Source organism: Ictidomys tridecemlineatus, chromosome 4 (assembly GCF_052094955.1).
Source record: "Ictidomys tridecemlineatus isolate mIctTri1 chromosome 4, mIctTri1.hap1, whole genome shotgun sequence".
NCBI classification, from domain to species: Eukaryota; Metazoa; Chordata; class Mammalia; order Rodentia; family Sciuridae; genus Ictidomys; species Ictidomys tridecemlineatus.
The window spans coordinates 95,660,230-95,680,827 of NC_135480.1; the positions used below are offsets into that span (position 1 = coordinate 95,660,230).

General features: G+C 35.6%; 1 protein-coding gene across 1 annotated transcript; it reads right to left on the bottom strand.

Annotated features, from left to right (window-relative positions):
* Positions 1-258: 258 nt before the first annotated feature.
* On the bottom strand, positions 259-18,334 carry Il18 (interleukin 18). Its single transcript, XM_005334220.5, has 6 exons — positions 18,117-18,334; positions 9,059-9,145; positions 8,240-8,251; positions 5,796-5,930; positions 4,663-4,796; positions 259-501 (listed from the first exon to the last, which is right to left on the bottom strand). Exons 2-6 carry the CDS (start codon positions 9,135-9,137, stop codon positions 280-282), a joined length of 582 nt encoding a protein of 193 aa, XP_005334277.1. The 5' UTR covers positions 9,138-9,145; positions 18,117-18,334; the 3' UTR covers positions 259-279.
* Positions 18,335-20,598: the final 2,264 nt, after the last annotated feature.

Consider the following 20,598-nt stretch of genomic DNA (forward strand, 5'->3'; position numbering starts at 1 on the left):
AAAGCTCATAAACTCTTACAATCTTTCTGAAACACAAAAATTCAGAAAACATTATATACAAACAGAGATATGAAAAATTGTGCTATATATATATATGTAATAAGAATTATAATGCAAAAAAACAGAGTACATGTATGAATATATGAATTGGCATGAACATACTTTACAAAGATATAAAAAATTGTGCTCTATATGTGTAATAAGAATTGTAGTGCATTCTGCTGTTGGGTATTTAAAAAATAAAATCAATTAAAAAACTCAGAAAACAAATTTTAATGTTTAGTTCTTGTTTATAACAGTGAACATTATAGATTTATCTCTAGAGTCATCCTGTTTTTTCAAAGTAAGTTTGTAAAGATCTTTCTCTTTTTTACAAGCTAGAAAGTATCCTTCATACAATGAAGATTCAAATTGCCTCTTATCATCATGTCCTGGAACAGCTCTCTGAAAGAATATGATGTCACTTTTTGTCTCATTAATATTATCAGGAGGATGGATTTCCTATAGAGAAAAAGAACACAAAATTAAGTAACTTTTTTAGGATATGAGCAATTTGAATATATGCAGTTTATTTAGAAATACACTATTGAACAGAACTAAAATAGTTTTTCTTCTTGAAAGTTAAGAAAAAAGAATCTCTAAATATAGAAGTATTTATCTCCTCTCCTTAATTTCTAACCTCCCATTCTTCCTGTCCACTCTGACTCTTTTCCACCATGAATACACATCCACATTCAGACTTCCTGGTTTCCCTATTGTTTGATAGCTTCCTTCTCTCCACTTTCATTAAGTGGAGCCCACATCTGCTCAAGATGAAATGGAGTTCTAGCAAAGACCACACCTTTTGGAGCTAATATCAGTTCCTATCTCCTCCAATCATTCACATCTAAAGATATTGATGATCTCCTCTGTTACAGCTTATAAGGTGTACTCCCACAGCTCCTGCTAATGTAGGAAAATGATCAGAGATGAAATGATTAGATTATGAGAGCTATATACCTAATTAGTGGGTCAATTCATTAGGTAGATTAATAATTTGAATAGACAGGGCTGGAATTTTGGTTCAGTGGTAGAGCAATTGCTTAGCATGTACAAAGCCCAGGTTCAATCCTAAGAACCATTAAAAAAAAATTGAATGGACTTACTGGGTGGTAACTATAGATAGGTAGGGTGTGGTTAAAGGAAGTAGGTCACTGGAGATATGCCTTTGGAGTTTATATTTTGTCCCTGGTGCTTTGCCTCACCCCCTGCTTTCTATCTACCATGAGCTGAGTAATTTTCCTTAACCATGTACTTCGGCCATGATGTTCTGCCCACTTTGGGCCCAGAGCAGTGGAGCTGGCCAATCATGAACTGAACCTCAAAAACTGTGAGCCAAAATAAACTTTTCCTTCTCTAAGTTATTCTTATTGGGTATTTTGGTTACAGCAACAAAAAGCTGACAAAAACATCCTTCTATAAACCTTGGTAGCTCTAGTGTCTGAGACAATTCTGAGAGAGACAGGATATGCCAAAAATCTCAATTTCTTCTTTCACTGGATCCTAAAACTACAATTTACTATAATTAGATACAATAGTTGTTCTTAAGGCTGGGTCCTGGGTTCTTGTATATCCCTGCTATACTGGCTCAGTCAATAGCCCTTGACTTTTTCTCTGTGAAGCATACTGGTGCAGAGTGGTCTTGAATTTTTATCATGAATATAGCCTACTTGGCTGAGCTGTATGCCCTGAAAGGCACACATTGATTCCTGTATTTTTTAACCAGAGGACAAGGTCTTGTGAGGAATGGTTAGATTACTTGCAACTATAATCCTGCTGGTCATCTAACTGTAAGTAGTACCCATATTTCCTAGTATTGCACCATGTTTACTATTCAGCATAGACTAGAAAATGTGGGAACTGTCCAAGTTTCTTCCATGTTAATCCTGGAACCAGTAGACATTTTGTACTAAATTTTGACCCCATAGTAGCAAAGATTCTCATCATCGTAGGGCCTGATGAATAAACTTTTAGAATTAAAATAGCATCCATCCACCTTCCTCCTAAGATGCCTTGAAGACTCTGGAGCACTGGTGGAGATGAGTACTTCCAACTTAGTTACCAACAAGTGAGGATCCTGAGTTGATAACAGTAGAAATTAGTTCCGTCGCTGATATCTTCTTTTGCAGCTGTCTACAGCAAACCACAATTTAGGAAGAAACCTTAAATTGTAGGAGTCAATCTGGGACTAAGCTGAAGTCTAATGTATAAGTAAGAAACAATTCTTGGCCAAAGTATCAAAAGCTTTAGTAATATCACAGGGGAAAATGAACTTGTTAGATCAAGCCTAGCATGGAAAATTATAGTTGAAGGTGGGAGTGTGCATAAAATAGGTGATCTCTTTAATCATTTTTCAATGTCACATTTCAGAAGTGAGACAAGAAAATCCTTGGAATTTTCCTGTGTCTTGGTCGTGGCCACTTAAAGTCATCCCAGGGAAAGTACACGGCAAATTGATAGAGTGACCTTGGAGATCCACAACTTGGAAAGGCTACCTGGTGAAACACATGCTCTAAGGGCCAAAGATACTTTATATGAGGAGGGATGAATTGGATGCAGGTAAAGTTAAACTGGACCTAACATCAGCTCTTTTGTACACTTCTGATTCCACTGCAAAGTCTGGATATATAGGTGAGAAACAGGTACTGATAGTAATTCCTGAAGAAAAGCCCTCTTGGTGTTGTAAATGTTCTTGTGCAAAGAAATTCAGAGCTAATAGCTAACACAGAAAGATGAGCTTAAAATGGCAGCCAGACATGTCTTATTATCTAGACCCTATTCTACAGTAACCTCCTCTAAGATTATTATTAGTGGAGGAAAAGGGATTAAAGAACAGGAGCTAATACTGGTCCTAGCATACTCCTCCCACCTCACCTCTCTTCCCTTCCTCTCCCCTTCCCTTATTTTCCCCCATCCATCCATTCAATTAATATTTACTGAGTTCCTTCCAGAAATAAATTCCCTAAGAAGCTATTGAAGCTTCAATGTCAGGACTGATCACATGTAAGTTTCTCTTCTAAGGCCCTCTTTTCTTTTTTTTAGTGGTAGGGATTGAACCCAGGGGTGCTTTACCACTGAGCTTTGCCTCTTGTACTTTTTTATTTTTTTAAATTTTGAATCAGAGTCTCATTAAGTTGTGAAGGCAGGCCTGGCACTTGCAATCCTCCTGTCCTGGCGGTCAAGTTGCTGGAATTAAGGTGTGTTCCACAGTGCCAGCAAGGCCTAAGACCCTCATTTAAAAAAAAATCCTAAATAAATTGTAGTTTATGCCTCTGTTTTATATTTTATAAATATTTTATACTTTATAAAATATAATTTTATATTTTATTTCTTTAAATGGGTCACGAAAATTGTATAAGCTTCAGGGTCTCCTAAACCTGGATTTGTTCCAATTCCTACTACATTCCAAGCATTACTTTGATCTTAATACCCTAGTCAGTCTCTCTCAACAAGAATTCATGTGAAATTCCGTATTATCTCAGATTCTGAATCTGCCTCTTCAGCTGAAGTAGTTTTCTTCTACCCACAAAGCCTGAGGTTGGCCATTTCTTTCCCTTCCAATTTTCTTGTTCACTTAACTGCTTAATCCTTTCCACTCTGCCCTTCCATTCCAGGCCTCAAATTCCAATATGATAACTAAGCTTCTGGGGTAGGAACTGTAAATTGCCATCTGAAGGGGTTCACTCTAGTAAGAAGGGAATGGCTCAGAAATTTGTCTGGAGGCTTTATCTGTTGCACAATCACTGTTCTTACTTGGATTATATTTTAGTATAGCTTTTTTTTTTTTCTTTCAAGTTGCCCCTTGGCCTCTCCACTGAGGTCACACCTAACTTTTTAAATTGGGAGTGGTGATTCTGACAGTGGTTTTCCTACTCAGAGTCTTTACAACATGTGATTCTCCTTTAAAGAACTGTCAATTTGTCAGCAACCTCTGGCTGCTCTCATTGGGAAGGAATTTTCTGGCGCAGTCTGTAGCTATAGTTAATAGTTGTTTATCTAACAACGATACAGAGAACAGAGAAAAATAATACAGAATAATGGAGAATAATGGAGAAAAAAGTAATGGCCAAAAATATTTTGAATTTGACTTTGAAAAAATCATAGCATTATTTTATAGCTGATCTTATTAATTTTATTCAATTAGATCAATGTTAAAAATAAGATACATCAACTGAAAACTGAAGGATGTGGCTAAGACTTAGGCTAAGAAGCAAGAACAGAACAATTAGGGATTAAAACATCTTCATCATAGTTTATAAAGTAGCAGATTTCCAGGACAATTAGCTTCAATCTATGCAGCAAGAGTTTATCTAGAAAGTCATATGCTACTATTAAATGAATTTATAATTCATATACTTATTCTATACTACTATTTGTATACAGATTGGCTATTGAGACATTCAGGTTATGAAACAAGTGTGCCTATTTGTTCTGTGACAGGATCAGAAAAACCATAGTGTTATAGCAAGAGGTTGAAGAGTCTGAAATTTTTTGTTAACTGTCCATCTCAATGGTTCTGTTTCTTGCTCTTTCTGTTCTAGATCAAAGGCTGAACTGAGGATATTTGAGTTTTCTAATTTTGTCCATTAATATGGCTAAAAACAAAGTCAGGCTCAGTCTTACCTTAAAAGAAATATTTTTGTTCTCACAGGAAAGAGTGTAATATTTCTCACACTTCACAGAGATGGCTACAGCCAGACCTCTAGGTTGGCTATCTTTATATATGTATATTTCAAATGTAGTTCGGGGTTCATTACCTGAAATAAACATTAATAGATGAGAATACTAGTTAGAAGAATTTTTTGCATTGATATTTTGGAAATGTAACCAAAGAACAGTTCTTAGACCCACTGCCAATTCTGCACTCTGAGATTTGACCAGAGAGCAAAAGGGGACTACACACAGCTGGCCAGATTCCTTAAACACATTTAAAAGATGTTTGTTGCTGTTGTTGCAGTACTTGGGGTGGAATGAGTGTCTTGTGTTTGCAAGGTAAGCAGTCTATCACTGACCTACATACCAGGCCTCTTTTTTTTCTTTCTTTTTAAATTTATTTCTTACATACATGACAATAGTGGAGTGCATTACATTCACAATTATCCATACCAGGCCTCTTTAAAACACATTTAAATGTATGTACAACACATATGAGACAACTTTTTGAACATGTTAAATATATTCTGAATTCTAAGATTGTTTTTAGCTTTTGAATGCTAATTAGATGATTAAAATATATTTATTAAGGTATAAATTCCATGTTTTTCAAGAATGTACATTCAATACTTCATCCTGGTCCCAAACTCTGATATGTGGAATTTATACCTTAAGAGGCTCAATAAATTTACTCATTTTCTAAGACAATCTTTGAAGTTTTTGGTAGAAGACTGACTCATTTGAAATGCTTGTATGTTAATGTTTAATTTTGAGTTTTAAAGTGTTACCAAATGTTATCAATATTTTCAGCTATAACCAGCAAGGATTAAGGATCCAACTCTATAGAGATCTTATACAGTTAATACAATTAAAATGAAGGGATTGGTGATCGAAATGTAGATGCAGAATGATGTAAACTCCAGCAATGTGTTTATTAGATCAAATTTTTCACGCTAACTCAAAGTGTTTTATAGGAGAAATTATTATTACATCTATGGCTTTTTATATAAGGATTGGGTCTTGTATAGAAATATGTAGGCAGTAAAATGGAATGAGAAGAAATCATTAATTATCTCTGAATTTGAAGATACAAAAAAACATACCTAAAATGTCACAATCAGTCATATCTTCAAACACAGGTTGCTCTCTCCGATCAACAAAGAGAACTTGGTCATTCAAATTTCTTAAGATTGAGAGTCTAAGTTCAATCTTGCCAAAGTAATCTGATTCCAGGTTGTCTACAATATACATTAAATGTTATTAAAATATATTTTTCTAAGTGTATAAATAGACCCTCTGTACACTTCTATTTTCAATATCGATTATAATCTTCTGTTCCAGAAGTGGCTATGATCAAGTTGACTGTTGTTTTTAGCTTGCTTCCAGAGGCTCACTGTTGCCTGTTACTACTCAGAACCACCCTCTGAAATGTTCACTTCAGACATCCACTTTCTGATCAGTTTCCTGTCTTTCTGGTTTGTTTATGCTTTTACTCCAACTACACATATTCTCAGACATCACTAAGTCCTCCAGTCTCCTGACTCTAATATTTCCTTCCTAATCTTCTCTTGTCTTCTCTTCCTTCCCTATGCAGTCAAATCCATTTTGTCTATCTTTTATGTTGGTATTTTACATCTTGAACTCGTTAATCTTTTGACTACAAAACTCCAAGCCTGGCTTCTGAGTGCTGTTGTTGAAGGGACCAGCACCACATTGCATCTTGCAGCCTTGAAGATCAAGGGCCAGAAAGCATCTTCTTTGTTAGAATGAATCATAATAAACAAATTATTTTGTAATTTGTTCTAGTTAGTTATACATGGCAGTAGAATGCCTTTTGACACATTATGCACAAACATTATTTTTATAATCAGAAAAACCTAAAGCTCTTTGATATTGAAAACTCCTCCATCAAAGCCCATCTCACTGTACACCTATAGCCTACTTTCCCTCTTTGAACAGCCAAGCAAGAATTGTCTGTATCATTTCTTTACTTTCCATTTACTCTTTTACTTATTGAAATCTGCCTCTGCTTACATTTCTCTATCAATCTGCTTTCACTACAATCACCAAACTTTCTGCTGCTAAACCTAATTGATGCTTTCTGGTTCAGGGGTAGTGGTGGGAGAAGTAGGCATCATCTTTTCTGCCTTACTCTATATCCCCTTTCAAGTCTAACCCCAAATAATATCTTATTGGTTCTTTCAAGTATTTCCAAAATCCATTTGCAGCTTCTCATTGTCACTCCACACAATTTCGTTTAGAGACTAAAATAACAGTCCCTTAACTGTTATCTTCCTTTTTTTATCCCCCACATCCTCATCCTATACCATCAATTCATTATACTGAAGCTAGAAGGATATTTTAAAAGATTATCCTGTTATCCCTGAATTCTAATGAGGCACATGGCCACCCAGAATAAAAATATATTTTCCAGATTTCTTGCAGTTGGTGTGGCCATGTGTCTTGTCAATGGAATATGAGTGGAATTATGTGTATAGCTTCCAAGTAAAGCCTTTAAAAGGAATGGGCTGGTCTTCCTTTAATGACCTTTCTTGATAACTGGGTTATAGACCCAGGAAGTATGATGATTTTGAATAGTAAGAATGAGTCAAACAACTAGGGGATGATAGAGTAACAGGAAAGAAGAAATTGGAGATTCTAGTGTCATCAGGCTGCATCTAGCCATATACATGAACCACACTCTGAAATGTTCTGAAATTAGTCCTGTGCTTAGTGAATTTCTATTACCCTCAAGACAAGGTCCAAATCCCTTACCCTGGCATAAGAGAATTTCTTAATCTGCACCCTGTTTCTCACTAGCTTCTCTCATTGTTCTCCTCCCACTCTACTCCTATCCCGAATTACCCTTAGTTCCTCATATATGCCATGTTTCCTTTCATATCTTGGCCTTTCAATGTGGTCTGCTTATATTACCCATCCCTAGGTTCTTTTTATTTTTTAAACATTTTATTTTTTTTGGTGTAGTTTGGCACAATACCTATTTTTTATTAATTTATTTTTATATGGTGCTAAGGATCGAACCCAGGGCCTCACATGTGCTAGGCGAGCACTCTGCTGCTGAGCCACAACCCCAGCCCCTCTAGGTTCTTGACTTCCAGAATACTCTTTCCCATGGGAGCTTCCTAGACTTTTCCCCAAAGCACTTCTAAGAAAGGAGGTTTAAGAAGGGAGATACTGATTTTGGACAATTCTCTTACATTGGTCTCCTTTTCCTATTCCCTCCAGACAATCTATGCCTCCCTGATAATCTTAGGACCTGTAATAGGTAAGATCTATTTTGTAGCTTCTAAGAGTTAGAAATTTCTAAGGTGTAGGAAGCAAATTTTATAGTGGTTCTTTTCGTATCCCTTATGGTTATCTTCGTTCCGATGCTGTGCTGTTCACTCCACATTTCTTTGAGGAATGATGCCTTCTCAAATAGGTTGGTACCATGTGGACAGTGTCTCCCAGCTGACAAGAGTGATGTGGATGTGCCAAGGCTGAGCCACCTACTTTACAAATAAGGAGAAATATATTTATATTTTACCATCATCTTCAGCTAAAGGAGAGAAAAAGGAGAAAAAAATATGTTAAATTTATATATTTCTACACAGAATTTCCTCTTATCCTAGCCTTTGATGACTCTGTTCTGCTGCTCCCATCTTTAACCTCTGTTTTTCTGGTGGCCTTTGTTGGCCTCCATCAAAAAATATTTTATTATCATCCAAAAGGCTGATAAAATGAAGCTCATTAGACTTAATGTGTTGCTAGATAAGTTAGATTTAAAATTTAAGTTTAGGATTTATAAAGTTCAATACATAACTAAAGAGAAATTTTATAAAGTCATAAGTTTTATTCTTAAATTTATTGCTCAAATGGAAAGTCATGTAAGAATTTTTTATGAAGCTTTCAAATGAAGCTAAACTTTCTATTGAAATCAAATTGCTCATAAAAGAGTAATCATAAGAATGAATTTTTATTCAATACATTTGCATAAGATGGTATAACTCACTTACAAAACTCTATATTCAGGGGATTTCATAATCTACCAATTTGCTTTGGGAAATAGTATTTCCTCCATGTACCCAGTTTTGTGGGACTTGCAGGATGTGTACCTGCTGCCACTTTGAGAGTGGGCTACTACTAATTAAAGTGCTAAGACATGAGCTGGGAACTAGTACTGGGACTTTGGAAGTGTTGTGGTTAATTTCTAGAGATTCAAATTTTTTGAGAGAAGAGACATCTTAATATTACAATGGAATCTGGTGACAAAAAGTAATTACTTAATAGTTTACCTCACAACCTTTCTAGTTGAATACATTTATCTAAGCCTCAAATATGTTTGTCCTATTGCTTTACGACTAACCTTTGAAGTAAAGTGTATCATCAATAAATGTCATTTCCACAAAGTTGATATAATTATTTTCTGTGGGCGCGGCAGCCATCTTTATTCCTAATGGAAGCAAAGAGTCATCTGTTGTTAAGAGGCAATGATTGTTCTTTTTATATAAAAGGAAACTTTTATTGTTATCTTGATCTACCTGCAAATTTAGAAGTCAGTTTATCACTCAGTATGAGTACCCATGTTTAAACAATCTCTTAAGAATCATCAGATATTTGGAATAGAGAAAGCACTTTTTGATTAAACAATATTATTATGGAAAAATGGCTCACAATTGAACTGAATTAATTGTCCTAGTGTTCATTGGTTAATATAAACATATTATCCTTATAAACATACTGCAAATGTGGATACCAGAAACATAACTAATCCTGTTCTTTAATTAGGGACTTGTTCATTCCTGTCTTATAACAAATGAGTTCCCACAAGTGAGAAGCTAAAGGTTCACAAATTCATTGGCAACGTATTAAAATTGAGGCAATGACAAAAATGGCTTTTCCACCAGAGGGTTGGGGCAGGGGCAGGGAAGGTTGAAAGGCTCTGGCATTTTTTTTTTTTAAGATAGAGGAGGAGAGAGAGAGAGAGAGAGAATTTTAATATTTATTTTTTAGTTATCGGCGGACACAACATCTTTGTTTTGTATGTGGTGCTAAGGATCGAACCCAGGCCGCACACATGCCAGGCGAGCGCGCTACCGCTTGAGCCACATCCCCAGCCCGGCTCTGGCATTTGATGGCCTTTTTTTTGAGCAGCAGCAGCAGTTTTGAATATGGAGTCTGGATTAGACCATGTTTTTACATAAATAGTACCTAAATATGACCTTTCTGTAAAAATATCAAACAATACAGAATTTGAAAAAATTCTAATTGCTTCTTTTTGCTCTTAACTCTTCCCCACCTTATCCCACTACAATATGGTGTGTATCCTTCCAGTATTTTGTCATGGATTAAGGGTTCTAAGTATGAGAAATCTATAAACTTGAATGGGAAAAATACATATTTATGTTAACCAACTTCTAACTGAAATTTAGCCTTCTTCCAATTATTTGTGTAGGAAACAAACCACAGAATTATCAGTGGCATCTGTGACTGTCACTAATAGAAACACACATTTCCTGTTTCAATTGTTATAGGGATCTTGAAATACGGCTTAAGCTCTATTTTGAAATTACAGAAGTTATTAGTCTTACCAAGAGATCTTGTTTAATGTGTTAAAAATCACATCTATTTTAAATTTTGATTAAATTGTTGTAACTCAGCTTTAATATAATGAGTTTCCTTTGTAAGTCTAAGTATTTATTTATTTATTTATTGGTACCAGGCATTGAACTCAGGGGCACTCTGAAACTTAGCCATATCCCCAGCCCTATTTTGTATTTTATCTAGAGACAGGGTCTTGCTGAGTTGCTTAGCACCTCAGTTTTTCTGAGGCTGGCTTTGAACTTGGGATCCTCCTGCCTCAGCCTCCTGAGTCGCTGGGATTACAGGCGTGTGCCACTGTGCCTGACTCTTTAATTTTACAGATGTAAATACATTGTTCTGAGAAAGGGCTACAGGCTTCCCTAGCTTGTTAGGAAGTCTGTTACGGCTTTTTCTCCTCTTAATCTATCTATGGCCACTTTATTTAAAAAAACTCAAATACTGAACTTTCAGAGGAAAACTTAGAACTTTCCTACACCAAAAAAAAAAAAAAAAAAAAAAAAAAAAAGATCAGGAAGCTTTTCTCTGAAGTTTAGAAGTGCTTTGTGCTCCTGAGGGTGGTTACAGTCGGGGCTCCAAGCAAGGTGGCAAAATCATAGTCATCAATGATTTGTCCCCACCAAAAATCATGTTGAGGCTTAGTCCCCAGTGTGGCAATATTGGGAAGTGGGACCTAATGGAGGCAGAGCACATTGGTGCTTTTCTCATGAGTGAGTTGTTAAAATCAAGTCCTTCATTTGTGTTTTGTCGCTTGCCCTTCTCCTTTTTATTATGAGTTGAAGTGGCATGAAGCCCTGTGGGAAGCCATTCTGACACGTAATTGGGCGGCTCCCGGTTAGGGTCTGAGGCGTTCTGGCTGTGTCGGAATTTTCCCGGCCCTCTCCTGATGAGAGAACCCATCCGTGTGGGGGTGTGCCTGACCACTGATCCCGAGGGCCCAATCACTGACCCTGACCTTGGAGTGCAGTTCCCCCTCAACCTTCATTGGATGGAATTCTCCCCTGAATCTCTTGTTCCCCAATAAAAAGCTACTCCCAGGTGTGTTCGCTCTCTCTCTCTCTCTCTCCTGCTAGCCCTGAGTAATCCTTGCTGCCCTGCTGGGCGGTTAGAGTTGGGAACCAGAGAGGGGAGCCGTCTCGAACCTGGCAATAGAAATAAGGTAACTGAGTCTGTGTGTTTTATTTCGATTTCGCTAACTAACTTTTATGCCAAGAACCTCATTAATGAAACCATTGCGCTGGCCGCATGGTGGAAAGCCCTTGTCAAATGTGGCTACCCAATCTTGAACTTTCCAGTCTCCAGAACTGTGAGCCCAAATAAATTTCTTTTCTTAATAAACTACTTAGTCTCAGGTATACTGTTACAATCATAGAAAACTGACCAAAACAATGGTATATAGGGGAGTACTTATAAATCTGTGCTCATATGTAAAGAACTGACTCAATTTTTTTCTAGAAAATCTGAGGTCAAGCAAGCATATATAGTAGAAGAAACAAGAAATTAAAACTGAGTTGAAAAAACTTAATTCAAATTAAGCTATCCTAAAATACTTTGTTACTTGGTGAGCTTTGAACAATTTCATCTAGGTTCAGTTCCTTACATCCTAATGTGAATAGTTAGTAAATGTATTTTATATAAATAAAATGAAGACAAATCGTTTAGAATTATCAATTAATTTCTTAAAATGGGGGATAAGGGAGATTGAGAAGAAAATAATAAAACAGAGGATAAAAAAGTTTCTGAGATAAATATAAACATTTATTTTTACTAAAAGTAAACAAACTTTAAGATTAAAAAATCAGACCTATAATAGTTAGATTGTGAGCTCCATGAGGGCATTTTCTTTATTCATTTTTATCGATTTATTACTTAACACAGTATTATCAGTGTGAGAATTCATTTTGGCAGACATTTGTTATGCCGGGACTCTATTTTGATTGGTTATAAATGGGTGAAATAATGACTACAGTTGGTCTTTTCTACTTTTAATTTACATATTTATTGAAGTAATTCACTTGAAATGTACTGAGCTACATGAGCAGGAATTGGATTAAATTAACTAATAGTTAGAGAAGGACACAGTCACCTTAAAAATAAGATAGCTATTTTTAACTCCCATAAGAATAAAATAATTACTATAGAATTTTTTTTTCAGTACTGGGAATTGAGCCCAGACATGCTCTACTGCCAAGCTATATCTCTAGCTCCTTTAAAAATTTATTTTTTTTTAAATTTTGAGACAGGGTCTTGCTAAGTTGCCCAGGCTGGCCTCAAACTTGAAATCCTTCTTCCTGAGTAGCTGGTGTGTGCCACCATGCCTGGCTCTACTACATAATTTTTAAACTCTTTCATCAGTCAGAGAATATTCACTATGCATCAGGTTTGGGGTCAGAAGCTGATGAAATACCCACATATGAAAATTTGCTCCTGTCCTCCAGTGACCCAGATGCTAGTGAGGGAGACAAATACACAGTTATGAAATAGTTTAATGAACACTGTAAGGGCTGAATTTACAAGAGATCCTCTGTTTGGTGGTATTGGAGAAGACTTCTCAGAGAAAGTGATGACTGTGTGGCCTTAAAGGTGAGGCAGTATTTTCAAGGCCAGGGGAGAGTGTCCACGAAGAAGGACCTTGTAAACAAAGGCTAGCAAGCAGGGATGGTTGTTTGAGGCCTCATCATAAATAATGCAAGTGTAATCACATTCCAGGAAGGATGTGTCTCTGAAGACCTCACATAAGTATGAGATTATTTTTTCCTTGGGAACAAATGTAAAAGCATGGGAAGAGATATTCTTGTAGTGCATGCTGTCACCACCAAAGTGTATACGTTCTTTTTATCTACTTTCCAGGCATGATTACTACTGGTTTATAGAATGCTTTGTCCACACAGCTTGTCATGATGGTAGTTTGACATTTCTTTTTCTTGCATCTAACTTTTGTTCCAACTTAATATTTGGAGATGTTTTTAGAACAAGCAGTAATAATACCACTTAACATGTTGATAAGGTTACCAGATATAAAAATATTTAAACTTGTTATGTTGAAAACATAACACAATAATAATCTGGATTTCTTAAGAACTTTTGAGATATATAAAGAATAGATTAACTTATATGATTTTGATGTGGAGGCAGATAATTTTACGAGGTATAAGAGACACTTCCATGTGTAGTAATGTAACAGTTAACAACTCCCTTGGCTTGCTGGCTAAACTATTTAATTTGAAAGAATTCACATTATTTCCATTTATTATTCCAAGATTATCATTTTTATATTACATTTGTTTGATTTTGCTTGATTCAATTCACAGAAAACAGAACTTGCAGTATAGTTGCCTTGACAAAAATCTGGGAAGGATAGTCAGATTACAAAAGCTTTGTTTAACAAGCTAAAGAGGTTAATTTTTTCTTTTTTTTTTTCACTTAAAAAAGGACATTTTAAGCAGGAGAAAGACAGTTAAATTGATGACTTAAAAGCTCACTCTGGTAGCATTATGGAGAATGGATTCCATTGGGCAAGTCTAGGACAGAGGCAACTTCAAAAGCAACTTCATTTATTAATTTTTTGTGTTGCTGGGGATTGAATTCAGGAGCTCATGCTTACAGGCAAATGCTCTACCACTGAGCAATATCTGTGGAAGCAATTTTAACAGAAGTTGATGAGGCCATAAACTAAGGTAGTAAATTCAATAGCAGGATTTTTATTTTTGTTTTTTTTTTTTTGGATTGGTTGTGAGTCAATAGGAAGAGGAGGAACTGAGGATGACTTTAAAGTTTCTGACTGGCAATCTGTTGAGTGATTGACTACCTCATTAGCAATGAAGAGAAAGAATGAAAAACAGCCTAAGTGGAAAAACATTTAGTTCAGTTTTGCAAATCTAAGAGGGATGTGACACATAAGCCAAGGTTCTCAGGAATTTCTAGGAAAGGCTCTTTGAACTCAGAAGCTGCAGAGCCCATAATTTAGATACAAGCTTGAATAAGTTCACTGAATTTGGCAATTGGGAAGTTGTGGTCACTGTAGAACAAATTACACAAACCGACTGGAGGTAGCAGAAGGTAAGTTAGTAAAACCCAGGACAGAATGTGGGGATGGGGGAGAAAGAAAGCTATCCCAAACTACTTTTAGGAAGCAACATAACAAGTTTAGGAGCATGGTAGTTGTTGGAGAATACATAATTCACAAATGTCAAGTTCTAGCTTCCAATCCAATTTGAATGGTAAGATAGCTAATGAATTATCTTCCAAAGCATGTTCAAGTAACTTTTCAAGACCTGGGAGTCAATCTTTTTTTAAAAAATATATTTTTAGTTATAGATGGACATAATACCTTTATTTTGTTTATTTTTATGTGGTGCCAGTTATTGAACCCAGTGCCTCACGCATGCTAGGCAAGCACTCTTAACATTGAGCCACAACCCCAGCCCTGGGAGTCAATCTTGATTCCTTTGTCTAACCTTTTTCTTATCTGATAACATGAGATTTTGATTCAGAAATGTCTCTAAAATTTGGTATCGCCTCTTTATATTGCCAGCACTGTTTTAAATCAAGCCTCAACACTTCTCACATCTTCTATTTTAGTACTTAAGTAAACTTAAGTTTTCTTGCTTTCAGACTTTCCCATATTACATATTATTACCAGAGTAATTCCCCCACCAGGTCAGAATTCCTCTGTTTTGTTCATCCACCAAACTCTTCTTTCCTTCATGCCTTAATATCTCCTCTAGGCAAACCTTCTTTACTCCTCTACTCCTAGCTGGTCATTCTCTATTCAGAGCCCCCTTTCCTCTCTTCCCTGTTCGGGCTTCTGAAATAACTCTTACTACCCTGAATTAACATTACTTTGGTTCCAGGCAGGTTTGCCTAGTTTTAGTCTGAATTTCTTTAGAAAACGGCATTCTTTTCCCCCCAAATCTTCGACACCTGGAAAGAGCTTACAATGTAGTAAGAGTTTTAAATAAATATTAAATGAATAAATATTTGCTTGTTGCCAAGATAATAGTATAAAAATTATTAATAGAATTTCCTTTTTCTTTCTTAAAACCTTTCCTCCACTGCTGGGCATGGTGGCACAGGTCTGTAATCCCAGCAGTTATAGAAGTTGAGGCAGGAGGATCACAAATTTGAGACCAGCTTCAGCAACTTAGCAAGACCCTGTGCAGCTCAGTGGTAGAGCACCCCTGAGTTCTATCCTCAGTACTGGAAAAATACAAACAAACAAAAACAAAACCAAAAACAACCTTTTCCTCTGTCTAAAAGCCAAGGAGAAAGAGAAAGAAAATGAGGGAAGATAATAAATTTAAAAAAAATTAGAATGACTTTTAAAAATATCCTCTTCCTTCTTTTTTTCCTTGATAGTTTCTTTTTCATTTCTTGTGTTAATTTTGAATTTTTCATTTGTTTTTTTCTTACCACTTTTTTAGATCTCAATTCATTTATGATTACAAGTGTTGTGTTCTTGTCCTTTACTCCTCCTAATTTTTCTCTTATCTTTCCTTATCCATGTTCCTTTGCTTTGCTTCACAACTCTAGTATATAAAAATTATAGTTCCCATTAGATAAAATGTTTTCAACATTCTCTAAAGATTCTTGGGCTATTGACTTTTTTAAAGAAAAGAATTATAAACCACCTCAGAAAGCTCCTCGCAGGAATATGTAGTGACAACAGGTTTTTTGAAACAAAAATAAAGTCTTAGTTATATAACATTTTCAAAGTTAGCCAGAGGAGAATGAATGGCAGAATATCACGATAGAAATTAGGCCACATGAGTTCCAATTTTGTCTGAGGCAAGTCACTTAACTCTGAGGGTCTCAGTTTCCTCATTTGGACAACAAGGAAGTTGGATAGTGAAACTTGAAGGTCTTTTCCAGCCCCAGCATTCTGCAGTTCTAGACTCTAGTTAAGGCTGCCAGGAAACAACCATTTATTTGTGGCAAATGCCCCAGGGACCACTTCCTTATAATTCTGACACAGCACATATATTTATTGGCTACTTATAATACAACCAACATTGTTAAGTCACTATGTGTTTAAAAACACAGTATTAGATTAAATGTAAAAATGCCTTGAATTTTAAAAGCTACTATGATTATGTTTATCTTTTCTTTAGAATTCTTTAAAAAAATAAAAAATAATTTTTTTATAGTTGTACACGGACAGCATGTCTTTATTTTATTTGTTTCATTTTTATGTGGTGCTAATGATCAAAACCAGTGCCTCACACATGCTAGGCAAGTATTCTGCCTCTGAGATACAGCCCTAACCCCCCAAAATGTTTTTATTAGTGCCTTTCTGAAAAATTTTAATTCTCTGGATGAATGTGGGATGAAATGAGGAAGCATGCTACATAATTAATTTCCTACAATCAGGTAGAGAGCCATCTCAACAGAAAAGATCAAAACCCAACTTTTCAGTTCTATATAACATTTTGCTTTTGAAAACTGTGCCATCTTGTGAATGTGTGTATTCAGATGTGGAAGAGATAAGGATAAAATGAATGAACTAGGAAATGAGTTAGTTAATTATAAAAGATAGACTCAACTACTAAATATAAACGTAAAATAAAAAGTCAAATGGAACTGATGTAGTTGAAATGGCCTAATGTGAAAAAGAGAATTGAATTTAATCTCAAAGAGTGCTCAAGATTTGAACATAGGGAGAAGGGCATGGTTAAGGGTAGGTAGAGAGCACCATGGAAGAGCATTTATGTGATAACCAGAACAAAGTGGTTGTGGGTGATGGACTGAATGGACCTCGTTTTTGACTGTAGTGGAACAGTTCTGGTGCATTGCAGTGAACACAAGATTATGGAGGGTTTTGGAAGTCATATAAAGAAGTCTGAATTTAGTTTCATAAGCAATAAAAAGAACACACTGTAGGGGAAAAAGACATTTTGAAGCAGTATTTAACAGAACTTGAAATAGCTGAATACAAAAAAAAAATGGGGTTTAAGGATGTCCTCATTTTTTGTTATTCAACTTTGAAATAGAGTTATTCAGCCCTTCCCTTATTGTGAAATGGAATTCTCCTGGGAAATGTCATAATATTATTCAATGGTAGCCCAGCTCAAAGGCGATATTACAGATACCTTCAGATATACTTGTGCCAGGTGTTTGCTTGCTTTTAGTATAATTGATTTGGAGTCGAGACTTCCTTTAAAGAAAAGCTTATTTATTATATCACTCTAAAGCAACAATTCTCAGGGTTTTGCAAAGTCAAAGCTATATTATAATAATTCTAGGGTATGATTTATCTTTTTCTTTCTTATTCTCTCACGAGGATACAAAAGAATTTACCAGAGCTACATTCTGTGTGACAGAGACTGAATGCAAAAAAGACTCCCTATGTCTTCTGTAACGCCAGACACTAAAGAGATTTGCAAAAGTGAAAACTGAAGCTATTCTTTCACAATGGGCTCCCTCTTGGAACACATAGCTATCTTTAATTTTAAAATGTCAATTATGATAGTGTAATATACTTACTATTATTTTAAGATAAATTAGTATGTAACTAATTTTTAAATTTCCAAGTTTTACTTTCTAATACAGTAAATTATAGTAAGGCAGTAAATAACCCAGGGAAACAAAAACTCCTGAGAGTTCTCAATAATTTTAAGAGAGCAGAGCGGGTAAGAGACCCAAAAGTTGGAGAATCTCTGCCCTAAGATGAAACTCTTTTAACAGTTTCTGCTCAAACTTTTCTTATTTCCTTGTTACTGATTGCCTTAGTGATGAGAAAGGACTTAAAACTCTTCTTGATAGCTTTTTATCAACTCTAATTGCCACGCTTGGATTTCTAAATAAAGAGGAATAATATTGCTTACCTGTACCAAATAGTTTTCTGAAAGAGGAAGTGATCTTGGAGGTTTGAGGTCGTTTTTATTTTCCTAAGACCGTGGAGACTGTAAGAGGTGACAGTCCCTTCAGTAGTTGGAGTGGACAGCCAGCAATGCAGATGGCACGGGAGAGCAAAACTCCTTGCTGTGGATCTGCATCCAGCAGTCCTGGGAAGCAAAGGGCCAAGGGCACTGGAAGGAATGAGGAAGAAGGTTCTGCAGGGGGAGGAGACTGCCCCTGGCACGCCTTGGACCCGCCTTCAAATACTGGCTCTTTCCTAGGGCAATAGAACTCAAAATGTTATAAAATAGGGTATTTCTTTCAATATAAAATCACTACCTAATGAAATAATTTCTTCTGTAAGAGCTGTCGTCCTTCCAAAACCTGTACTTCTTTCAGAAGTACACTGTGAAAGCATTTTAAGAAAGTTGCACTTACTTAGTCCAAAGAAGCATCTTCTTTTCTCACATCAGTCTCAGTTTTGAGTATTTCTGATCACAAAACTTCTTTCTTGTCTAATAGTGTAGAAGAATCAGTTATACTGGAGTAATTCCTAAAATATAATCATACCACCTAAAATACCCCTAAAATGTAATGGAAATTTTTTTGGATATAATATTTTGTATAATATTGCCTCCTTCCTTCCTTCCTTTCTCTTTATGACCTAATCCAGGACTTCTCCCTCCCAAGCTCAACATGATGTCAAAGAATAACTGATAGAGGTCATTATGATTTGCTTCTGAAGAAGAAGATTTGAAAAATAAAATTGCAGCTGTGCATAATCCCAGCTACTAGAGAGGTTGAGGCAGGAGAATCACAAGTTTGAGGCTAGCCTCAGCAATTTAGTGAGACCCCTGTCTCTAAATAAAAATAAAAAGGGCTGGGAATGTACATCTTAGTAGGGCATCCCTGGGTTCAATCCCTAGTACCTTAAATAAATAAATACAATTAAAAAATTAAAACATCTCCAATTTGTGATAACAAAAAGATTTACATAAATAGATAGAAGCAATCCATTTTTATAAAACTTCTCCTTTATTTGCCATTTCAGATGCAAACCACAACACATACCACCATTAGAATTTTATTATTTTGTGCAACAAGCGAAATTTGCTCTGACACAAGAAAAATATTTATTTGTAGTTTCCAGTGCTAAAACTTTCTATTTCTGGAATAGTGCCAAAATTCCAAATGAAAATATTTGAAATATGATTTAGGGAGATGTCTCTTAGGGATTATATTCAGTTCTTTAAAAATAGTTTTCTACAACATAACTTTGAGGGGCTGGGGTTGTGGCTAAGAGGTAGAGCACTCGCTTAGCATGTGTGAGGTCCTGGGTTAGATCCTCATGCACCACATGAAAATAAATAAAATAAAGGTATTGTGTCCAACTACAACTAAAAACAAAAACAAAACCCCATAACTTTGAAGAGCTGAGTACGAACATTACAACCTTGAAAATAACAGAAACAAAAATGTTTTGTGGGGTACTGAGGATTGCACCTGGGATGCTTTATCACTGAGCTACATTTTTGGCCCATTCTATTTTGAAACAGGTGTCCCACTAAGTTGCTAAGACTGTCCTTAAAAAGCCTCTCGAATAGCTGGGCTTACAGGTGTGTGCCACTGCATCTGGCTGAAACAAAACTTCTTAAGCAATGTTTTATGAACTTGTGCTAAATAGTATTATTTTACTAGCAAGGAAAATTGGAACGTGTTTTTTTTTTTTTGGTCAGTATAGAAATGATACAAAAGGAGAGGGGTTCTAGAGTTGGGAAACAAAATAGGTACATAAGCAGTTATTCAGTGTGTTTGTGTATGTGTGTGTGTTTAACAAGATAGGGTTTGCATTTCCTAAATTCACAAAAACATCATGTCCACAGCAGTGATTATAAAGGAAGTCTGTGGCAGGGTGGTTAGAGGTCTTATTGTGGTGACTTTCAGAAAGGGAAAAAAAAAACCAAAAACATTTTTAAGAAGGATATATGCCTGAATTTAGAATAGCTAATTTTCATCCTCCAGTTGTATTGTCCATTTGGGTCAATTAACATGAAAGCATGAAGTAGGGTCAAGAAGTGATTAGAACAAAATAACAAAGACATTCTCATTTTAAATGACCTGTTGTCAGTGATTTTTTTTCTAGCTCCAAGATGTAGAATTTATTCATATCTAAGTTTTTTCCCCTTTGATATAGAGCAATCCAAATGTCTCAGTGTCCTGTGTACATGCATCTTTTTATTTTTTTTATTTTTATTTTTTTATTTTATTATTTTTTTTATTGTTGGTCGTTCAAAACATTACACAGTTCTTAATACATCATCTTTCACAGTTTGATTCAAGTGGGTTATGAACTCCCAACTTTACCCCGTATACAAATTGCTGTATCACATCAGTTTACATTAAATGAGACAACCATGATGGTCCTCCTTTGAACATTTCAAACCATTGGGTCAATATAACCCTCCACAT

Coding starts and splice junctions, on each gene's coding strand:
- Il18 (XM_005334220.5), bottom strand. CDS start 9,137: ATGGCTGCCGCGCCCACAGAAAATAATTATATCAACTTTGTGGAAATG. Junction 4,797..5,795: donor GACTGATTGTGACATTTTAG/GTATGTTTTTTT, acceptor TGTTTATTTCAG/GTAATGAACCCCGAACTACA. Junction 502..4,662: donor ACAAAAATATTTCTTTTAAG/GTAAGACTGAGC, acceptor TTTTCTCTATAG/GAAATCCATCCTCCTGATAA.